Source organism: Balaenoptera musculus, chromosome 5, assembly GCF_009873245.2.
Source record: "Balaenoptera musculus isolate JJ_BM4_2016_0621 chromosome 5, mBalMus1.pri.v3, whole genome shotgun sequence".
Lineage (NCBI taxonomy): Eukaryota > Metazoa > Chordata > Mammalia > Artiodactyla > Balaenopteridae > Balaenoptera > Balaenoptera musculus.
In genome coordinates this window covers 117,722,643-117,742,672 of record NC_045789.1, presented here as the reverse complement: position 1 = coordinate 117,742,672, position 20,030 = coordinate 117,722,643, and the positions used below count along the sequence as shown (strand labels likewise).

Below are 20,030 nucleotides of genomic sequence, written 5' to 3'. Positions count from 1 at the left end.
ACATGCAGTTTTTTCTTTTTTTGGAATGCTGATTCTACTCAGTATATATAGTTCAGAGAAAAATACAGAGACAGTAAGTTACGTAAAAATAAATATGTAAATCTAAAGGGGGAGAAAATGAAGCACTGCTGTACAAATCCAAACACTAGGGAATCAAAGCAGGGGAGTGGAGGAGAGAAGGGATAAGCAGATGGAATAGAATTCCACTGTTGTTTTTGGATTGGGGTAATTAGAGAAAGGATTCTAAAGAGGGAAAAGCGATAAAATAAGGGCTGAGGTGGGTGCAGGAACACAAGATATGTCAAAGACGATAAAATGGAGAGAGAAAAAAATGTATGATAAAACTGGTGATCAGTGCTTAAGTAACTGTGTGGTAGTCCTAATAAGCTGGCTTTTAAAATTGTTTTTTAGTTAGTTTCATAATGGATGCACTTTTAGAAAAATGGCCTTGGAAACTACTGAAGTCGTGAATTGGTGATAGTCACAATCTGCTCCTACTGAGCAGTCTTTGGAGAGCTAAATTTCTTAAACTTCCCAAGTGAATAAAGGGTTACTTGCTTGCCGGTGTTAACTTGTAGAGTGTAAGGGGTAGGAAGAGTTTATGAGCACAATAATTTAATTTTCCCCAGTTAATTACTATTGACTCAGCTAAATTAATTGTTCGATCACAGGTATGGCATCAAAGTTTCATTTCCCAATGAGAACAGTAGTGAAGTGTTTTGGGGGATTGAGCAGCTGTAAGACTTGCTGACATGACTACATGAAGAGCATAGTTTGTGGCAGAATAATGCTTCCTTCCTCCCCTTCCTTCCCCAAGATAAACAAGTACTAAGCCCTGAAACCTGTGAATATGTTATGTGATATGGCAAGAAGGATTTGGCAGATGTGATTAAATTAAGGACCTTCATATAGGGATTATGTGGGTGGGCCAATCAAATCATGTAGGTCCTTAAAAAGTGGAAAACCTTCCCAGTTTTAATTAGAGGTAGATGTGGCTACGAAAGAAAGGCATAGAAAGATGTAACGTTGCCAGCTTTGGAGATGAAGGAAGGGAACATGAGCCGAGGAATGTGGGCAGACTTTGGAAGATGGAAAAGGTGAGGCAATAGATTCTCCCCTAGAGCCTCCAGAAAGGGACACAGCCCTGCTAATACCTGGAACTTAACCCAGTGACACCCATGTGGGACCCCTGGCCTCCAGAATTGTTAAATGATAAATCTGGGTTGTTTTAAGCCACTAAGTTGGTGGTACTTTGTTACAGGAACAAAAGGAAACAAACACATAGCTATTTTAGTAATTGGTATATTACCGGTATACTGGTATATTGGTGTGTGTGTGTGTGTGTATATATATATATATATATATATATATATGTATTTTTTTTTTGGCTGCGTTGGGTCTTCGTTGCTGCGCATGGGCTTTCTCTAGTTGCAGTGAGCAGGGGCTACTCTTCGTTGCAGTGCGCAGGCTTCTCATTGCGGTGGCTTCTCTTGTCGTGGAGCACAGGCTCTAGGCACGCGGGCTTCAGTAGTTGCAGCTCATGGGCTCAGTAGCTGTGTCTCGCGGGCTCTAAAGTGCAGGTTCAGTAGTTGTGGCACATGGGCTTAGTTGCTCCGCGGCACGTGGGATCTTCCCGGACCAGGGATCGAACCCGTGTCCCCTGCATTGGCAGGCAGATTCTTAACCACTGTGCCTCCAGGGAGGGAAGTCCCAGTAATTGGTATAATTAATAATTATAACTATTAGTATGTATAATCATTCTAATTATTAATATGAAAATGAAAACACCTAATTTTTAAGGTAAAATTCCAATATGTACCAAATGAGTAATTTTAATACTTTAAAAATTTTAGTCCACTTTGAAGTTTAATAAAACCAGTTGACTATGTTTCCGTTGTCTATAAATAGTCCATAAATTATGTCAAGTAGATCTCATAATTTATTTTATATTTACATTGTGATTTTAAGAGCTATTTAGTATCTGAGGCTACAGTTCCATTATGCATAAATGGCCTATAAAGTTAAGAATAAAAAGTGTTTTAGCTATTAATTAATGTCTCCCAGAGACTAAGACAATATAGCAGAATTTACTTCGTTTTAAAAAAATTTGTGTGCTTAAAAAAATATTAGGAATACCTGTATAACGCATAGTAAAACATCATAGGGACAGTAAAGTCTGAATGTATGCAGAGAGAAAAAGTTAAATTATCTGAATTATGGAAAATTTCTGTACTTTAATTGAGCTAGCACCAAAAGTATCTGTCATTATGTCACCCTAATTCAATCAAAACTGCTAAACTGATAACAGTTACCAGAACTGAGGCAAAGTGCCTAGAAAGAAGACATTAGTGCATAGGAAGGTGAACGTGTCAACTCAAATCTTCAAGTAAAATCTGCCTTGGCCAAATCATTGCAGTTACTTAAGTCCAAGGCATTTCAAGAAGTGATTGATAACTTTTGTTCCAAACTTATAATTAAATCCAAGGCAGTGCTTCAGATATGACCCATCAAACTATAATAGACTCTGATTTGGATCTAATTTGCTATAAAGCAGAGTAGGAAGGATTTGATATGGACACCACAGTACTGTGTTAGGGGGCAACTGGGGAGTAGTGTGTGTGGGAAAGCCCAGCTTTTGGAGCAGGTGGAGCTGCATCTTGTATCCTGGGACTGGCTCTTGCTGGTTGAAAGATCTTAGGCAAGTTAATCTTAGACTGTGAACTTCAGTTTCTTCATATGACGTGATGGTACTTATAATCACTGTTTTATAGGATTTTTTAATGAAAATTAAATGATAATAAATATAAAACACAAAACAATGTATGTACTCAGTAAGTGTTACCCATCGTGGGAGTAGCTAAGTACCCCCAAATATATCATTTTAAAATAATTACATCTTTTATGTAATTATTATAAGCCATCAGCACAGAAATATAAAAGACCCATTTATATTTTGACTTATTTCCAAGAATTATGGAATGTTTGAAAAAAATCAATCCAAAGAAGGAAATAACCCAGTAAAATTTTCTCCTTTGTTCTTCACTTCCTTTATAAAAAACATGTTTCATTATTCATCAATGTACCCCTTGAAATCCTTATCACGGCACTTAGAGTAGATGTTCATAATTTTCTGAACTGAATTGAATATCTCTAGCATCTAAATCTGTACTGAGAGTTTTCCTCTTGTAATCTTCTGCTCACCTAGTGTGTAAAACTTGTCATTGCCTGGTTGAGCTTTAGTACCATCTATGATTGCCCGGCTTTTTATCCTGCTTGGGAAGGATTCATCACATCGGACCTTTAAAAATGTAATTAGTCACCAAATATTCTGTTTATATATTCATGTGGTGTTCAGAAACATCATTTTGTCTCCTTTAAATAATTTAGAACTCATTCTTTTAGAATGTCCTTGTGTAACAAATGACTCCTTGATATTAATAGTAATAGAGATACATTCCATCTCACAATGTAACAAATTTAATAAAATTTATTAAATGTAAGTAGATTATGGATACAAAATAGTTTTTCCCTTTGCTAAACTATTTTCTTATTTTCCCATGTTAAATTATTGCCGAAAACTATTTCCAGAAAATTATTTCCTTAATATAATTGTCTTTATAGCTGCTAGCACACTATGGCTATTTAATTTTGATAATAATATTGAGAATGATGTATTTTCCTGTATATTATAAATCACATTATCTAAAATTTAGAAATAAGTATTCTACCAAACTGAAAGAAAGAGAAACATTTCATATATGTTCATAAGAACAGTCCCAAATTGCCTAACTTTTTGACAATTATAAAACAATATAGGGCCCAGAGGGATTCGGACACATTTTACTACCACAGACATTCAGGTGACTTCTAGGGAGCCCTATTTTTCCTAGTATGAGCAACAATGGTTATACATGAAGGAACTATCAACTAAGCATTGTAAATTCAACAAAACTATCTTTCAAAGACCGGGGTGAATAAAAACATTTACATTCCATAAAATCTGAGAGTTTACCACGAATAGACTCTCACTAAAGGAATATCTAGAGGATATGCTCCAGGAAGAATGGGATTCATTCACTCAACAAATATATAAGGAGCCAGACACACTTTTAGATGCTGGGGATACCTCAGTGAACAAACAGATGAGAAAATCTTGTCCTCATGGTGTTTACATTTTAGTAGCCAAAGTCACAAACCAACAAAAATAAGTAATTACATAGAGTCTGTCCAGTAGTGCGCTATTAAACCTTTAACAACTGGCTCTTTGAAAAGAAAAAAGCCTGAATTTGTAGAATTTGCCAGTTTCTGTGGTAATACTACCCCCATGCCAAAATTCCAAACTACTGGCCATGTTATTGAAGCTGGGAAGAGATGTACACAGTTGACCTGGTGAGCATGTGCCAATTTCAGCACACTATTGATGATCATAAGTGCTAGGGAAAAAAATTAGCAGGAAAAGATGGGAAGACTTGGGGTGTTGCAATTTTAAAGAGAATGGTCAGAGAAGACGTCACTGAGAAGGTGACATTTGAGTAAAGACCTGAAGGAAGTGAGGAAGAGAGCCATGCACCAATTCTGGGGAAAAACATTTTAGGCAGAAAGAACAGCAAGTGCAAAACCCTGAAGCAGGAGCTGGAACAGCAAGGAGGCTAGGGAGGTTAGAGTGAAGAGGAGGGGAGCAGGACATGTGATCAGGGAGTTAGGGAGAGGGTATAAAAGACTAAGAATTTTGGCTTTTAGCGTGGGTGAGACTGGAAGTCACTGGAGGGTTCTGAGAAGAAGAAGGACATGATCTGAATTATATGTCAATGACATCACTCTGGCTTACCTGTTGAAAAGGAGTAGGCCAATCTAATTAAACCATGATGGTAGTAAAAACAATCATGTCTAATAAACAGCCATAACATAGTTAATATCCAAAATAAGAAAGGCTCATCAGGGGGGTGGGGGTGGGAGGGATTGGGAGTTTGGGATTAGTAGATGCAAACTATCATATACAGGATGGATAAACAACAAGGTCCTACTGTATAGCACAGGGAACTATATTCAATATCCTGTAATAAACCATAATAGAAAAGAATATGAAAAAGAATATATATATATATATATATATAAACTGAATCACTTTCCTGTACTTCAGAAATTAACACAATATTGCAAATCAACTATATTTCAATGAAATAAATTAAAAAAAAAAGAATGGCTCATCAGCCAAAGGAGAGTGGACATGATTGGAGACAAAGTACTTTGTACTTTTTGACTGAGGTGTGAGGATATTAATATTACCACTTGCTTATTAGTACATACGTTTAAATTTTTGGAGAAACCACTAGTTTGATATATATAAAAAAATATATTAAAAAAATATAGTATATATATATATAAAATATATATATATTTCAAACCAAGAATGGGTAGAAAAAAGAAGGAAACTGACAATAAAATCAATAAAGGACAGAGAGAAAGAAAAGAAGATACAGAACAGTGGGACAAATATAAAGCACAAAATAAGGTAGCTGAAATTAATCCATACACATTGATAATCATATTAAGTGTATGTAGACTGATCTTGTTAATTAAAAGACAAATATTGACACAGTAGATAAAAAGCAAAAGTCATAGAAAGTTGTTCTCAAAACTAATTTATAATGTAAAGACAGATGATAGAGCAAATATAAAAATGAGATAAAGTATAATTTTTAAATAGTAACCCCCAAAAAGCTGGTGTAGCTCTACTAGTATTAAGATAGCCATAGAATAATGAAATATTAAATTAATATATAAATATATACACACACACACTTCAATAACATAGCTTCAAAATATGTAAGGTAACAACTGACAGAAAAACAACGAAATATTTACAATCCACTATTAGAGTTGGAGAATTAAACATACCACCTTTGGTAACATCAAGTAGTACACTCTATTCCTTCCCCTCCATGCAAAAAAAGATCAAAACAGGAAGAATACAGAAGCTCTGAACAACACAGTTAACAAAGTTGAGCTGATATACCTTGACTGTACAATATATGTTCTTATAAGAATATTGTATCCAGTCATAAAGTGATTCTAGCAAATGGAAAGTATTGGTATCAAATAGACACATGCTTCCAGAGCACAATGCAATTAAAGTGGATATTAGCAAATAAAAAATAAGAAACATCACAGAGAATGGAAAGGAATTAGAGAAATATGAGTTTAGGGGGAAAAAAAGATTGGTGCTATGTACAGGCCTTAACATCCATCAATAGTGAACTATCTGGAGAAATGTTTCCTTTCTATTTTTACTTATGACAGAATAACTGATTGCAGTTGCCTTTTCCCTGCAAACATTTGGTGTGTCAGTTTCTTTTTCAATGACTTTACGAAGCCTCTGGCTTGACCTTAGCTGGGGCAAGGAAGGTTCTTGTGAGAGGGTGAGGTCAGGCAGCACGAAGCTCCCCTTCACTGAAGCTTCCATTTCAGCCTCAGGGGGGGTCAGCTCCCCCTGCATGACAGAGAAGTCAGCCAAGTCTGTCTTCTGAGCCTGATACCACTTACTTCTCAGAGCTTTACGGCTTCCTACTTCTATTTTCAGCACTTTCTTTTCCCTAGGCGCTCTGGGACCTTCAGTTAGCAGGGAAAATAATGATAAAGTCACTCGTAAAGAACTGTCCTCTCTTATGAGGCCACTTACAAAGTGTAGATTTAAGGGGTAATCAACAAACAGCTAAACCAAGGAATAGAGAAGTATGAGGGAGCAGTGGGAAAGGTTAGGGTAGTGAGGACGGGGAATGGTTGCTGGGTCCCTCCAGCCACTCAGGCCCCTGTTCAGTGTGCTCAGATACGGCTGGGCTGGTTCTTCATTTTCTCACGGATGTTAGAAAGTTTGTCAACGTTAGAAAGAAAGCGTGTGCCTATTATAGAAGGAGAAGGAGGGAGAAACATAGGCATGAGAGTGATATGCAGCTCTTTTATTTGTTGAGAGTATACCTGCAGAGAGTTCAGTAAAACCCTCAAGACCACTTTTATCAGAGCCTACCCCCGTTCCGCTTCCTATCTATCTTAGGGCTGAAATGTTATATGAAACGGTCTAAGTCTAAAGGTATAATGCATCTTAGGCCAAGAGTGAATTCATTCTTCTAAGAGAGAATTTGAATTGTTAGTATCCATTTGGTCATGCTGTGCTTTCATGTTTAACTTTAAAATGCTTTAATGGGAGAAGTATCTATTTATATACCACTTTCCCTCTCCAAAAAGCCTTTCTCCAAAAACCACTAGTCTCAGGAAGTTTGAGGACAGGTGTTAGAACACTAGGAACTTGAATTTTCTAACATCACAAAACTAGTCCATGGTAAATTTGAGACAAGTCTTGTCCATATAGTTTAATACACACACACACACACACACACACACACACAAACACACACACACACACGCCCTTCCTGACTTCAATTTTACTGAACGTAGTATAATATTTGTCTACACTATGTTCTTTGGTTCTTTAAGGGCTATGGCTTGTGGCTTGTAAGTTCTCCAATTAATGAAGATAACACCTTAGGTCCATTATTTATCTTCTTCCTCTTGAAGAGTCATATATTTTGTGCCATGTCACAGTTTCTTCTATAGCTTTGAGGCTCTTTGAAACGTGCTCATATTATTCAGTAGCAAGGCAGGTAAAAACTGATATTGCATTGCTAATTCTAATCTTCCAATTAAATAAGGAAACACAGTTTTTTTGTCCCACATAAGGAAAAAAAGGCACGTTTGCAGTGATTAGCATCATAGTTAAAATTTACGTGGTATGCAACCATCCTTGTAATTTTGCAAGAAACATTCTACGTCACCTTCAATTTCCTCACATTCTTTTCAATTTTCCTAATACATCAAATAGGGAAAGTATAATACTTGGTTTTTTAGTGGTAATAATTAAATAAAAGAGCTTTATGAAATTATTTCTATTAATTATGTACTATTAATCACCACATCCATGACCTTTTCTTAGACCACCTGCTCTTGGATCTTTCTTCCTAGGAAAAGATCCTTCCCTTACCCTAGTTAGTTAGGGAGACCTATCATTCCAGTTTGCCTGGGACTCTGAATTTTAGCATTGAATGCCCTCAGTGTAAGCAAACCAGGAAGGTTGGTCACTCTAACTCTAGCCCACCCTCCAGCTAATTTCTCTTCTTTTATATCAAAATTTCTCCACTGAGTACTCCACGCTCTCCTTCTTCGTATCTTAACCCTCTAATTTACTCCTGAACTTACTTCAGCCGTGCCTCTGCCTCGATCATTCCATTACCTTGGATCTTGTAAGACTCCCCACTGACTTTTATCTTTTGCCAAAGGAGACTTGCCATTTCTTACCTCAGTGGACCCTGCTATTAGATTTTATACTGCTGATCACACCCTCACTGAAGCTCTTTACTCCCAAGGCTTGTATAGCATCACAGCTTTCTGGTCTCCGACTATTCTGACTCTTATTCACAGGATTTCCTCTCTCCACTTGTTTTCTGAAAGATGATTTTCCTCAAGATTCTACACTTGATCTTCTGCTCTTGTCACTCTATAAACCCTTTCCCTGGCTGATCTCACATACTTTCATGCTGAAAGTGAACCATCCCCTAATTAGAATGATAACTTCAAAAACTACACTTGCTACCCAGACTTCTCGGGAGCCAACTACCTGTTAAACATCTATACCTGTATGTCCCAGATGCACTTCAATAAAACTGAAAATTTTAATATGACCTCTCATGACCTTCATTATGATATTCTTGCTCTCTCCTCTTTCTTTGTTGTTGGAATAATCAACTATTATTCAACTACACTAAATATCATTTTTTAACTTTAAAAAAATTTTATTGAAGTATAGTTGATTGACAACGTTGTGTTAATTTCTGCTGTACAGCAAAGTGATTCAGTTATACATATATATATATATGTATATATTCTTTTTCATATTCTTTTTCATTATGGTTTATCCCAGGATACTGAATATAGTTCCCCTTGCTCTACAGTAGGACCTTGTTGTTCATCCATTCTATATATAATAGTTTGCACCTGCTAATCCCAAACTCCCAATCCTTCCCTCCCCCTTGGCAACCACAAGTCTGTTCTCTATGTCTGTGAGTCTGTTTCTGTTTCATAGATATGTTCATTTGTGTCACATTTTAGATTCCACATATAAGTGGTATCATATGGTATTTGTCTTTTTCTGACTTACTTCACTTAGTATGATCATCTCTAGATCCATCCATGTTGCTGCAAATGGCATTATTTCATTCTTTTTAATGACTAATATTCCACTGTATATACGTACCACATCTTCTTTAACCATTCATCTGTTGATGGACATTTAAGTTGTTTCCATGTCTTGGCTGTTGTAAATAGTGCTGCTATGAACATGTATCTTTTTGAATTATAGTTTTGTTTGGGTATATGCCCAGGAGTGGGACTGCTGAATCACATGGCAACTCTGTTCAGCTACGCTAAAAATCTTAATGTCATCCTTGATTATATTCTCTTTCATCTCCATTGATCCAATTACTAAGTTGTTCAACTTTACCTTCGATATTGTTCTCATATTGGTCATTCCTTCTCCATTCTTATTCTCATTTCCTAGTTTCAAGAAATCTTCTTTTGTCTGATTATCATCTCTACAGCCTCCTAAACCATTATGTCACTATAGCATTGCCTTCTAAGTCTGTTCTGCTTAATAGGACTTAACAGTTCTGGTACACAGCACACAGTATAGTGTTTCACACAGCATTACTTACATAAAACCACACAGGCACTTTTCCTATTGTACTCACCACATTGCAAGCTATCTACCTATTTATCACTCCCACTCCACCCCTACCAAGACAGTGGTACACTCATTAAGGGGGAGCCATGCTTTATTTATCTTTGTATCCCTAGTGCGTACCTCCACGGCTGGCGTGTGATATGGCCGTTCCAAGTATTGAGCAGGAAGATGCTCAGCACAGTCTTCACCTATGTGCTTTCTGAGCTTCTCTAACTTTACTCCCCCCACCCTCTCTTCTAAAGGGATAAGACCATGGTGTATGTTTCTATTTACATATCACCAAAAATACTTCACATGTAGGACATGCTTAATAACTAGTTACAGAATGAATCAATGAAAGAATGAATGAATGGGTGAATGACTATGTTTAGAGACACAATCACAGATACAATTTAGAAGTAGTTCAAAAACCCAAATAATTCAAAACATACTTTCTTTTAAGCCTTTCGGTTGGTTAAAAAATATATTCCCATCTAAATGTGAGCAATTCATAAAATATTTTACACACGTTAAATTCTTATTGAATTTATTCAGTAAGGTTTTAATTTTTTATACCACTTAAAAATGGCTTAACCTTAAGAGCACTAAAGGCATTTTGTATTTTGTTTAATTTTAGAGGATATAGTAGAGTTTGCATAAAAAACTCGGAGGTTTATCTAGCATATTTTTAATGACATAACAACATATTTTGACAGTTTTAAAGACTTGTATTTTAGAAATAAAGCCTTAAAAATTTTTTTATCATAATATTTTGAAATGGAAAAATTAGAAAGAGAATTATATATTGTTTGTAATTTTCAAGGACATAATAAATGATTTTTTTCTTTCATAATAAATGTTTAAACTACCAGCTTGGTTTATTTTAGCTACATTTTCAAAGACTATTTCAAAAGACTAATGAAAACTTAAGCACAACTTCACTAATTAATTTATATTGACTTAAAAGGAAGAGTCTAAAATATTGCCAAGAAAATGAAAGGTTTTTTTTTTCTTTTCAGTCTTCACACTGTCTTATGGTAACACTTAATAGTCCTTCTGCTATTCTTAGCTCATTTAAGTAGTGTGATGAACATTACTATTATTTGCCAGATGCTTAGTGTTTGGAGAAAAGAATGCAGTTTCAAGACTTTCTTTCCATCTGATTCAGTACTTTATATTTTACCAAAAGGTCAAAGCTGTGTAGAATAAAAATTATGTATCAAAATCTCTCCTTTCGGGCTTCCCTGGTGGCGCAGTGGTTGAGAATCTGCCTGCTAATGCAGGGGACATGGGTTCGAGCCCTGGTCTGGGAAGATCCCACATGCCACGGAGCAACTGGGCCCCGTGAGCCACAATTACTGAGCCTGCGCGTCTGGAGCCTGTGCTCCATAACAGGAGAGGCCGCGATAGTGAGAGGCCCGCGCACCGCGATGAAGAGTGGTCCCCGCTTGCCACAACTAGAGAAAGCCCTCGCACAGAAACGAAGACCCAACACAGCAATCAATCAATCAATAAATAAGAATGCGAATTTCTTTAAAAAAAAAAAAAAATCTCTCCTTTCATTTTGACATGAAATCAATATGTAGTATAACAGAGATAGAATCCAGTGGCATTTCGAATGGGAAACTAAGATCAATGTAGATCATTTTAATTTTAAATTCCATTAATATTAAACAGCCAGTTGTTTATGTAATATAATCCCTTCACAATGATAACCAACTATCTTCAAATAACTGTTTTCTATCTAAGGGCAGCAGTTTTACACAATAAGAAATCTAATCCAATATAAATGTAGCATGATAGGTTTCATATATGAACCAGAAGTGTTCAATGAATTTTGAAAATTAATGTAAATTCTTATGTGTGTATGTGAATAGGTATGCTTGTGTATTCATAGCTTTCCATATTTAGTAGTGCTAATTTTCAGAGTTTCAAAAAAGTAATAAGAGAAAATGAGTCACACATTTGACTTCCAGAAACATCTGAACTTGCTACTTATGAGATCTTTAATTCTTGAAAATTTGTGGGAGTATTTATTTTCATTAAAATAAATTCACCTTGATTTCATAGCTAAATGGACTGAAGTCTTAGATTAGTAATAGTTTACTGAGGTAGATAGTTTCTGGAAAGTAATTAAACAAAGTGGTTTCTACTCTGTAGTTTTAAATACACACAGAAATGCATCTCAGGATTCTGCCACACTCAATCCTTTAGTACAATCTTCATTTTCTTCTTGATTCAGAGAAAAATATATTATCTATTTAGTTGTTCTAGGGCTGAGATATAGCCCCATATCTCAAAAATAGCTGAGGGTAGCCAACTCATCCCAGTTTGCCTAAGAATTTCCAAATAAAATAAAAATCCTATGTCCCAGGAAATCCCTTAGCCCTAGACAAACCTACTGAGAGATGAACCAAACTTTGAGATAAAGAGCCTTACCTTAACATCATTGGTGTTCATTCTTGTTCCTTCCTTTCCCACAAAAATATCATCAATATCCACAAGAATGTACCTGTCCAAGGACAATGTGAGCCTCTTCCCTGACAAGAAGGAAACAGCATCTATGAAGATAAGCTTATGCAACCAGAAGTTCAAGTTGCTGCCAAAAAGAACTCTGTGAATTCCATCATGGAGCCCCAGGTCATGTATGACAGTGGCATAAAAAGCACCTTTAGGGATGGGAGGAGAAAGGTTTTCTGGGGTCTTTACTTTGGCAAATATTACTGGTTGGTAGGCTGAGTGATTAATCTGGAAAATGGTCCAGTCAGTTCCAGGTAAAGAACCTTTTTCAAGCTTAGAAGATCTGGTCACATGAAGCAATGGAGAATGAGGATTAATACAACAATCTTTTACTGCAAGGTTTCCATATACAGAAAAAGGGAAGCCTTTCAACTGAAAACTCTGTAGGCTCTTCTCACTAGTTTTGTGGAATCCAATGACACCCACACCATATTCAACACAATATTTATCTAAAAGGCTTCGATTCCAAGAGTCCATATTTATATACTTTAAAATATTCTCATAAATAATGAGAATGTATTTGCCTCTAGTTTTTTCTATAAGTGCTGGGAGATCCCCTTTTCCAGGAGCAATTTCAATGTGATAGTGGAATCTGCTGGATTCTAGAATCATAATGATGTCTTGACCGAGCGAAGAGTACTGGCTCTCCACAAACACCAGGACTGTGGGGTCTGTCCTTGAGGCATCAGAAAGCTTCCTTGTCTTCACTTCCATCAGCCTGTATGGTAGGTGCTGGAAGTCCCCACAGTCTACTTCTGAAGCCATATCAGACAGTTCATTTTCCTGTTTGTAGCCACTGTACAGGTAGTAAGCAGAAATAATAATGCTCACCATACAGAATGTGGCAAGCAGAATCACCATCCTTTGAAAGTGTCTGTGCAGCTTCATGATAAAACTCATGTTGTATATACTTCCCTCAGACTGTTCCAATAGAGGCACCATAAAAAAATAAAAGAAGAAAAGAAAAGACGATGTTTCAGACACTTTTCCAGCCTCAATCAATAGTTTATGTCACCATTGCAGCACATTTGTGTCACTGGATCAGGACTCACAGAAAATATAATCTGAAAAGTAGAATAAAATACAATAGAATATCAAACATTCAGTCTGAAGCATTAAAATGAGCAAGTTTTTATCCTTGTGACTGGCACAAGTGGCAACCTGTTAGGCACATGAACTGGTGTTTGGTAAGTAAGAAAACCTCTCTTTCCTTCTCCCAGATCTGAATGAGGACATGGGAGGGGCAGAAAGAGGGAAAGGGCTCCACTGAACAGAGGTCTCTATCCCTAGTATAGAAAAGATGTTGGACTAACAAGGCATTGCCTCTTACTCCTTGAGCTTTGCATCAAATTCTGTAGATCATATAGACCTAAGATCACAGAGAGGTCACCTGAGCCATACACTGCCATATCATTATGTAATATAGGCTCAAACTATTTGTTTTTAACTACATACACTGAAAATTCATAAAAGTTTGGATATATTTCATTAAATGCTACTATTAAGACAACAGTTTCTGCTTTTTAGAAAAAGTTCAGTAATTATATAAAATAACTACCATAAAAGTGTTTTTAAAAAACATAATGAAAACAACTGCAACTTCATGAAACACTTTGTTAGGCTATAATTTCAAATCCTTTTCAAGTTTCAGTAACCTTTGAAAAATTTAGTAACTTTTGAAAAATAATAAGAAAGAAGCATGGGTGCTTTTTAGAGCAGAAGTTTATTAGAGTCTTACGGTCCTGGCACTTTTCATGGAAATATCATAGAATATAAAAAAATTTAAGAAAGGTATTATTGTCCATAAGGCAGGCTGAAAGCTAGCTGAAGACAGCTGAAAGGCTAGTGGAGAACATCGTAGTTGACGTTCTTCATAAGATTAGGGTTTATTACACTTCTGTCTCATATGAATTGTCACTTCGGTCCTGGTACCTTCTAAGTAAAATGATAAGGTTAGAATAAATGATCACCAAGAACATTCTGGCTCTAAAATTCTGTGATATTCACCTATGAAATAAGCAATGAGCAATATTTTGAATAATATATATTTATCTTTATGAAGAATATAATATTCTGGAATGTAACTGCAGGATATTTATAGGATAAATATCTTATTTATCCTTTAAATTATATATTGTGCTTTATTCATTCAAATATTTATGGGATAATTATCTTTCTATTTAAAATATAAATGTTCAGCAGAGTGAATTTCTTTAAAGGAAACAAAATTATAAGGTAGAGACAGTGACTAGAATGGAAACAGTAATGTATGGGTTGTTGATTAGAGACAAACGACTGGCACAGGATGAGAGAAGAAAGACACCATGGCAAGTGGGGGAGTCTGCAATGTGTCAGGGGTTGGATTTGGGCAGAGCCTTGAAGGATGAGGGTAAAATGAATAGGCGTCTGAGACAGAGGTAATTTTACAGAGGAAGGTGTGAGTACAATACTGGGCAAGGGACACTCTGATGAAGAGTTGAAGGAAAGAGTGAGGAACAGCTGAAAAATAAACTGAATAAAATATGGGTAACTCAGATTATAGAGAGATTAGATAGCATAGAAATTCATTGTTGAGAAAGCCTGTAGGGAGCCATTAAACTTTCCTGATTTGGGAAATAACACGATAAGGGTGTGATTTTGCGGGGTGGGGGGGAATGAATTAATCAAGAATGTGGAATATATCCCAGAGCAGTGTTAGAGTCAACTCTAGCAAAAGCCAGTATAGGCTCATTTCTCACAGTCCAATCACGGACTGTTAATGCTCACACAGCAGACAGAATGTGGGCAGGGACAAGTCTGAGGGACACTGCAAAGAAAGGAGGTGATGAACTTCATATGTCATGGGAGGTCTCTGGTACACCACCCTTTGCCAAGTAAAATGCCATAAGGGCTCTGACATGGTCTCAAAGAAATCCTACTCTTTTAAACATTCTCACATACGTTTCGGTGTAATTTAAGCAAATCAAAATTACCAGGACAATAGAGAGTTTTCATTATAACTGTAGTTATTTCATTTTGAAAAGTAACTGTACTTTTAAAGTTAGGTACATGTTTATGAATACTATAATAGTCTGAGGTATAATAGCAGGATACAAAATCTCACATCTCTGTAGGCCTCTGTTTCAATTTTAGCTGTGACGTGTTTTTGACTGGATACAAAACGTATTACCACATTTTGCTTTTCAGATAGCAGTGTCTCATCGTTTGTTCCTATTTTCAGAAGTGAAAGGCATGTAATTCATAAAATCCTTACCTATGATGAGGCAGAGTGGTGAGGAGTATTTGCTCACACTATGCAGGATGGTTATTAGGAACCTATCAAATTATCTTCTCCATTAGCAAGTATAAAATACTGAAACACATGTCTTTTCCATTAAACGCTTCCAGTGTCCTCCTGAAGCCAAAGGGAATTCCAGTGTGTACGTCCCTGAGCGTAGGATTTGGTCTAACATATTTAAATGGATACATTAAGATTCTCTAAGTTTTCCGCAAACCTTTTTTGGCTGCACATCTCACTTCGCTGTGGTCAGATTTAGTCTTTGGGGTGGACTCTCAAAACTTCCTGTTCCTATTGCAACCTCGTCCACCACCACCAACTTCCCGTGCTCTCTCTGTCTCCGTTAGCTCTGAAAATCTCGGGATGGACTGAATTGTTGCTGTTACTCCTTATTCTGCATTAGATGGCCCTGTAGCAGCTTCTCCTGAGCCTTTCACCAGTGGGGCATCACTAAGAAGACAGTTACATGAGGAAAATTAAACTCCTCCACACAATTCCCCTGTGAAAACTTCTCAGCATGGAGCTGACCTAAACATGGTAAGACCCAGCAGTCACACACAGCCATTGTGGAAAGTATCTTTCCTTTGTACTTCTTGACACTATTATAATTAAAATTCTGTTTAGTCAGTCTCCCCTGTTTAACTGTAAACGCTAGGAGAGTAGAGATAATGCTTCTTTTGTGTATCACTGAGCCCCTAGGGTCAGGCACAGAGTAAGCACCAAATGGCTATTTGTGGAATTAGTTGAATACAATGGCATATTAACCTTAAAGGTTAATTTGACCCTTCTACTTTATTCTAATGCCATAAATTATTTTTAAGGCTACACATCACTATTAATGATTACAATTATCCATAAATTTACTGGATTTAATGTCTCTGTTTTATTCATTACTAAGAAATATATTCATACCATCCCAACATGGGACAAAAGAGCAACTATGGTAGATATTAAATCTTCACCCACCCAAAGATACCTTTCAATTAATCATTCTGCAAGCAGTCTTTAGGTATTTATTGAACACCTGCTTTGGGCTTAGTGCTGTACTAGGTGCTGGGGACACCACAGAAGTAATTTTAGGAATGATTCTTGTCTGTAGAAACATGGTCTCTATGGGGGAAATGAGACTTGTGAAACAGCAGCCAACACTATGTTGCCCATAATAAGTAGTGATTTGTGCTGTACAGACTATATCTATTATAAGTTTCAGAAGAAAGGGCAAGAGAGAGTAATGAAACTTAGGAAAGTCAGTGGCACTTTCTAAGAGACATGGTGCTTGAGGGGGACATGGCATGATGGGCAGGATTTGGGTACGAGAATGAGGTGAGCACGTCAGGCATACAAACCTGGCAAAGTTGAAGAAATGAAATGGTTACAGTGTGTTTATCTGAGAGTCAGCCTAAACTAATTATAAGGCACTGTGTTGGGTTGAAAATGCGAATAACATGTGATTGAAAGATTACTGCAGACTGATGAACGTCCTTGGAAGTGATTGTGAACGCAAGAGTGTGAAACAGCACTGGGTGTATCTGAACAGAAGAGAGACAATAAAAATAGTGTTTACAGATGATTAGTGTAGCAGTGACATCCAGAATGAACAAAGAGCAGTAATATGAACGGAGAGAGTACACGCTGCATTGCACGCAGTGCAGAAGTAGGTGGAGTCCGGGGAGTCCCAGCTAAGATGCTGCTGCATGATCCAGGTGGGGGGTGGTCTGGGTCCAGACCAAGGTGGTTATCGGGGAGAATGAAAACAAAGAGAGACTTGGGAGGAAAAGAGAAAAGGAAATGATTACTGGCTGGGGAGAGGGCAGGCTTGGGGACCAGGAGAATAAAAGTGCCAGTAATAAAAACACCTTGGAGTGGAAATTGACTTGAGCTAGTGACGGACACTTAGGGTTCAGGCAGGTGACTAAATGATGTGTGGGGAGAGAGCAAAATCACAGTGTTCTAAAAAATAGTTGGATGTTGACAAATAAGAAAGTCAAGGAAATGTTTGAAATTGATGGGTCACGGGCAAATCTTGATATGCTACACAAACTCAGCTTCTCAGGAAAGTCTTTCTGACCAACTCCACTCCCCCCCCCCCCCCCCGGTTTAGGCCAGGTCTCCAGATTATATACTCTAATTATAATTACTTTTCCTTTGGGGCCTTTATCAAAACTCTTATTATTATTAGCAACGTGATTTGTTTAATGTCTCTCTGTTTTGTTAGACTGAAATTTCCAAGGGTATAGGATTTCTGTTATTCCCAGTGATCTTTCAAACAAGGCAAAGGATAAAAACATATTTAAAGGCCAAAAAGATCAACAGGTAAACCCTTTAGTATAATGACAACTGTGTTCTTGAAGTGCCCTCACAAAAATATATTGAAAATTACAGACTTTTGCATGGTCTGAAGGGTTCTGTGAATGACTAAAGAACAGGCACACGAGCCTGCATGTCAGAGTTTCCTGGACACAACTGTCTGTCTTAGAAGCATAGAGCTGACAGCTGTGGTTGTACTTGGCCACCTATTCGACCTATGATGAGGAATATGCTGAATGACCAAGAAACTGATTATGAAATTTAGAATATCAACAAACCACTTAGGCAGGCATTTTGGAATAGTCACAGTAGATACAGGAAAGTTGCAAGGTTGGGCTGGTTATAAGCCCCACCACCTCATCAGGATTTCCTATAAGGCACACGGAAGGAAATTACACCCTGTGGGAAGGCAGAATAACAACAGCAACCCAGCTAACATTAAAGACACTTACTATATGCCAACACGGCCTTGGGCCCTTTAAAGGCTAAGTAACCTGCCCAAGATGCCTCAGCTTGTAGTAGCTGAACTGATTTCGAACCCGACAGCCTACATCAAAGATACCGTCCACCTGGGAAGGGAAGTGCAACACATCCCTTTCATGCTAGGGACATGCAGGAAATGGATATCAGGCACGTCTTCCCTTTAGATGGGGCAGTTTCCTCATGAAATTGGGGATACTTGTGGTACCTACTTAATAGGGTTTTGATGAGGATTATGAGTTAAAAGTATAAAAAGCTCTTAGAAAATTGTCTGGCACAGAGAATGAATATATTAAATGTTACCTGTTATAATGATGATGACGATGATGATGGTATAAACAACATAATAAATGAGAGAAATATCCTGAAGATGGCTAATAAAAATGTATTAAGCGTTCGTAAAGGGATAGCTACAAACATTCTAGTATAAGCAGAGTGGTGGGAAGTACAGGAAGTCCACTTCTGATGCAGAAATCTAAAGTCAGATGGATCTCAGCGCAGAGGAAGAGGCCCAATGAGAGGCATAATTGGCACCGTGTCCATCCTTGGCCTTCTTTTAATCCCGCCCCCCTCCCCTTTTCCTAGATAAGCTCATATACTCCCTGGCTTTCATTACCCTCTATGCTCCCCCAAATTCCAAATGTTTATTTGTAACTCAAACCTCCTTCCTCTGAGCTCCAGGATTCCAAACTGAACTATCGATTTGGTATAATAACAACTCACAGTAACTGTGCCTTTTCTTATTATAGACCCACCACTCCTTGGCTCCACTGGAATCATGTCACAAGCAAGCTCAAACTGTCCGTAACTGAATTTGTGATCCACCCTCTAACACCATCTTCATCTTCCCACAGCCGTCTGGTGGCTCACCCTTGACACCTTCTTCTCCCTCACTCCTGCTTATCTAAATGGACCCAAGAGCTCTCATTTCCATTTTCTAAAACTCATCTGACCCAGTGCTTTTCTCTCCTTTTCCAGGCAATGTCCCTCTCACCTGAACTACTGCAACCACTACCCCCGCCATAAACACTCTTGGCCCCCTCTATACTTTTTTCAATCCAGCATCAAAGTACAAATCTGATTGTTTCCTCCCAGCTGAAAATCCAACAATGGCTGCCTATCTCACTTACGGATTAAAACCCAAATTCCTATACATATCCCACAAGACACTGAGGTATGCTTCCCACTCTGACATCTCAGGCCTGATTCGATGGTGTGCTCCCGGCTAAGCTCCAGGCAGGAGGTCTGCCTGGAGCTCTTTACTGACTCAGGGTCTTCTTACATGCTGTTCTCTTTGTCTGCAAGTTTTCTCTGCTCTTCTCATTTGGCTTCATTGTCCAAATCCTGTGGCTCTAAGCATAAATGTCCCTGCCTCACAAAAGCCTCCCTGATTCCCCAGATCTGTCAGGGGTCCCTGTAACACACTCTCACATCACCATCTACTTGAACTCTGCAGCACATTCCATAGTTATAATGTGATTAGTCACGTTCCATAGTTAGTCATGTGATTTTCTGCATAATATTTCTTCATAGTTGGGAAGCATCTGTAAGTACTTGCCCTGTTCACTTCTATATTCTTGATATCAACACAGTGCCTGAAGTTCAAACATCCCACTGAATACTTGAAAAATGAGTGAAAAAGAGCCTCTACTAAATTTTACAAATAGCAGCTGCATT

General features: G+C 37.5%; 1 protein-coding gene across 3 annotated transcripts in view; it reads right to left on the bottom strand.

Moving 5' to 3' along the window:
* The window catches only part of LOC118895162 (bifunctional heparan sulfate N-deacetylase/N-sulfotransferase 3), a 141,186-nt gene that overhangs the window by 116,243 nt on the left and 4,913 nt on the right, over positions 1 to 20,030 (bottom strand). For all 3 annotated transcript variants that reach the window (XM_036851962.1, XM_036851963.1, XM_036851965.1), the window contains exon 2: positions 12,209 to 13,353. In XM_036851962.1, coding sequence (XP_036707857.1) covers positions 12,209 to 13,231 — 1,023 coding nt within the window. In that variant the 5' untranslated portion in view covers positions 13,232 to 13,353. The remainder of the gene's footprint in view (positions 1 to 12,208; positions 13,354 to 20,030) is intronic.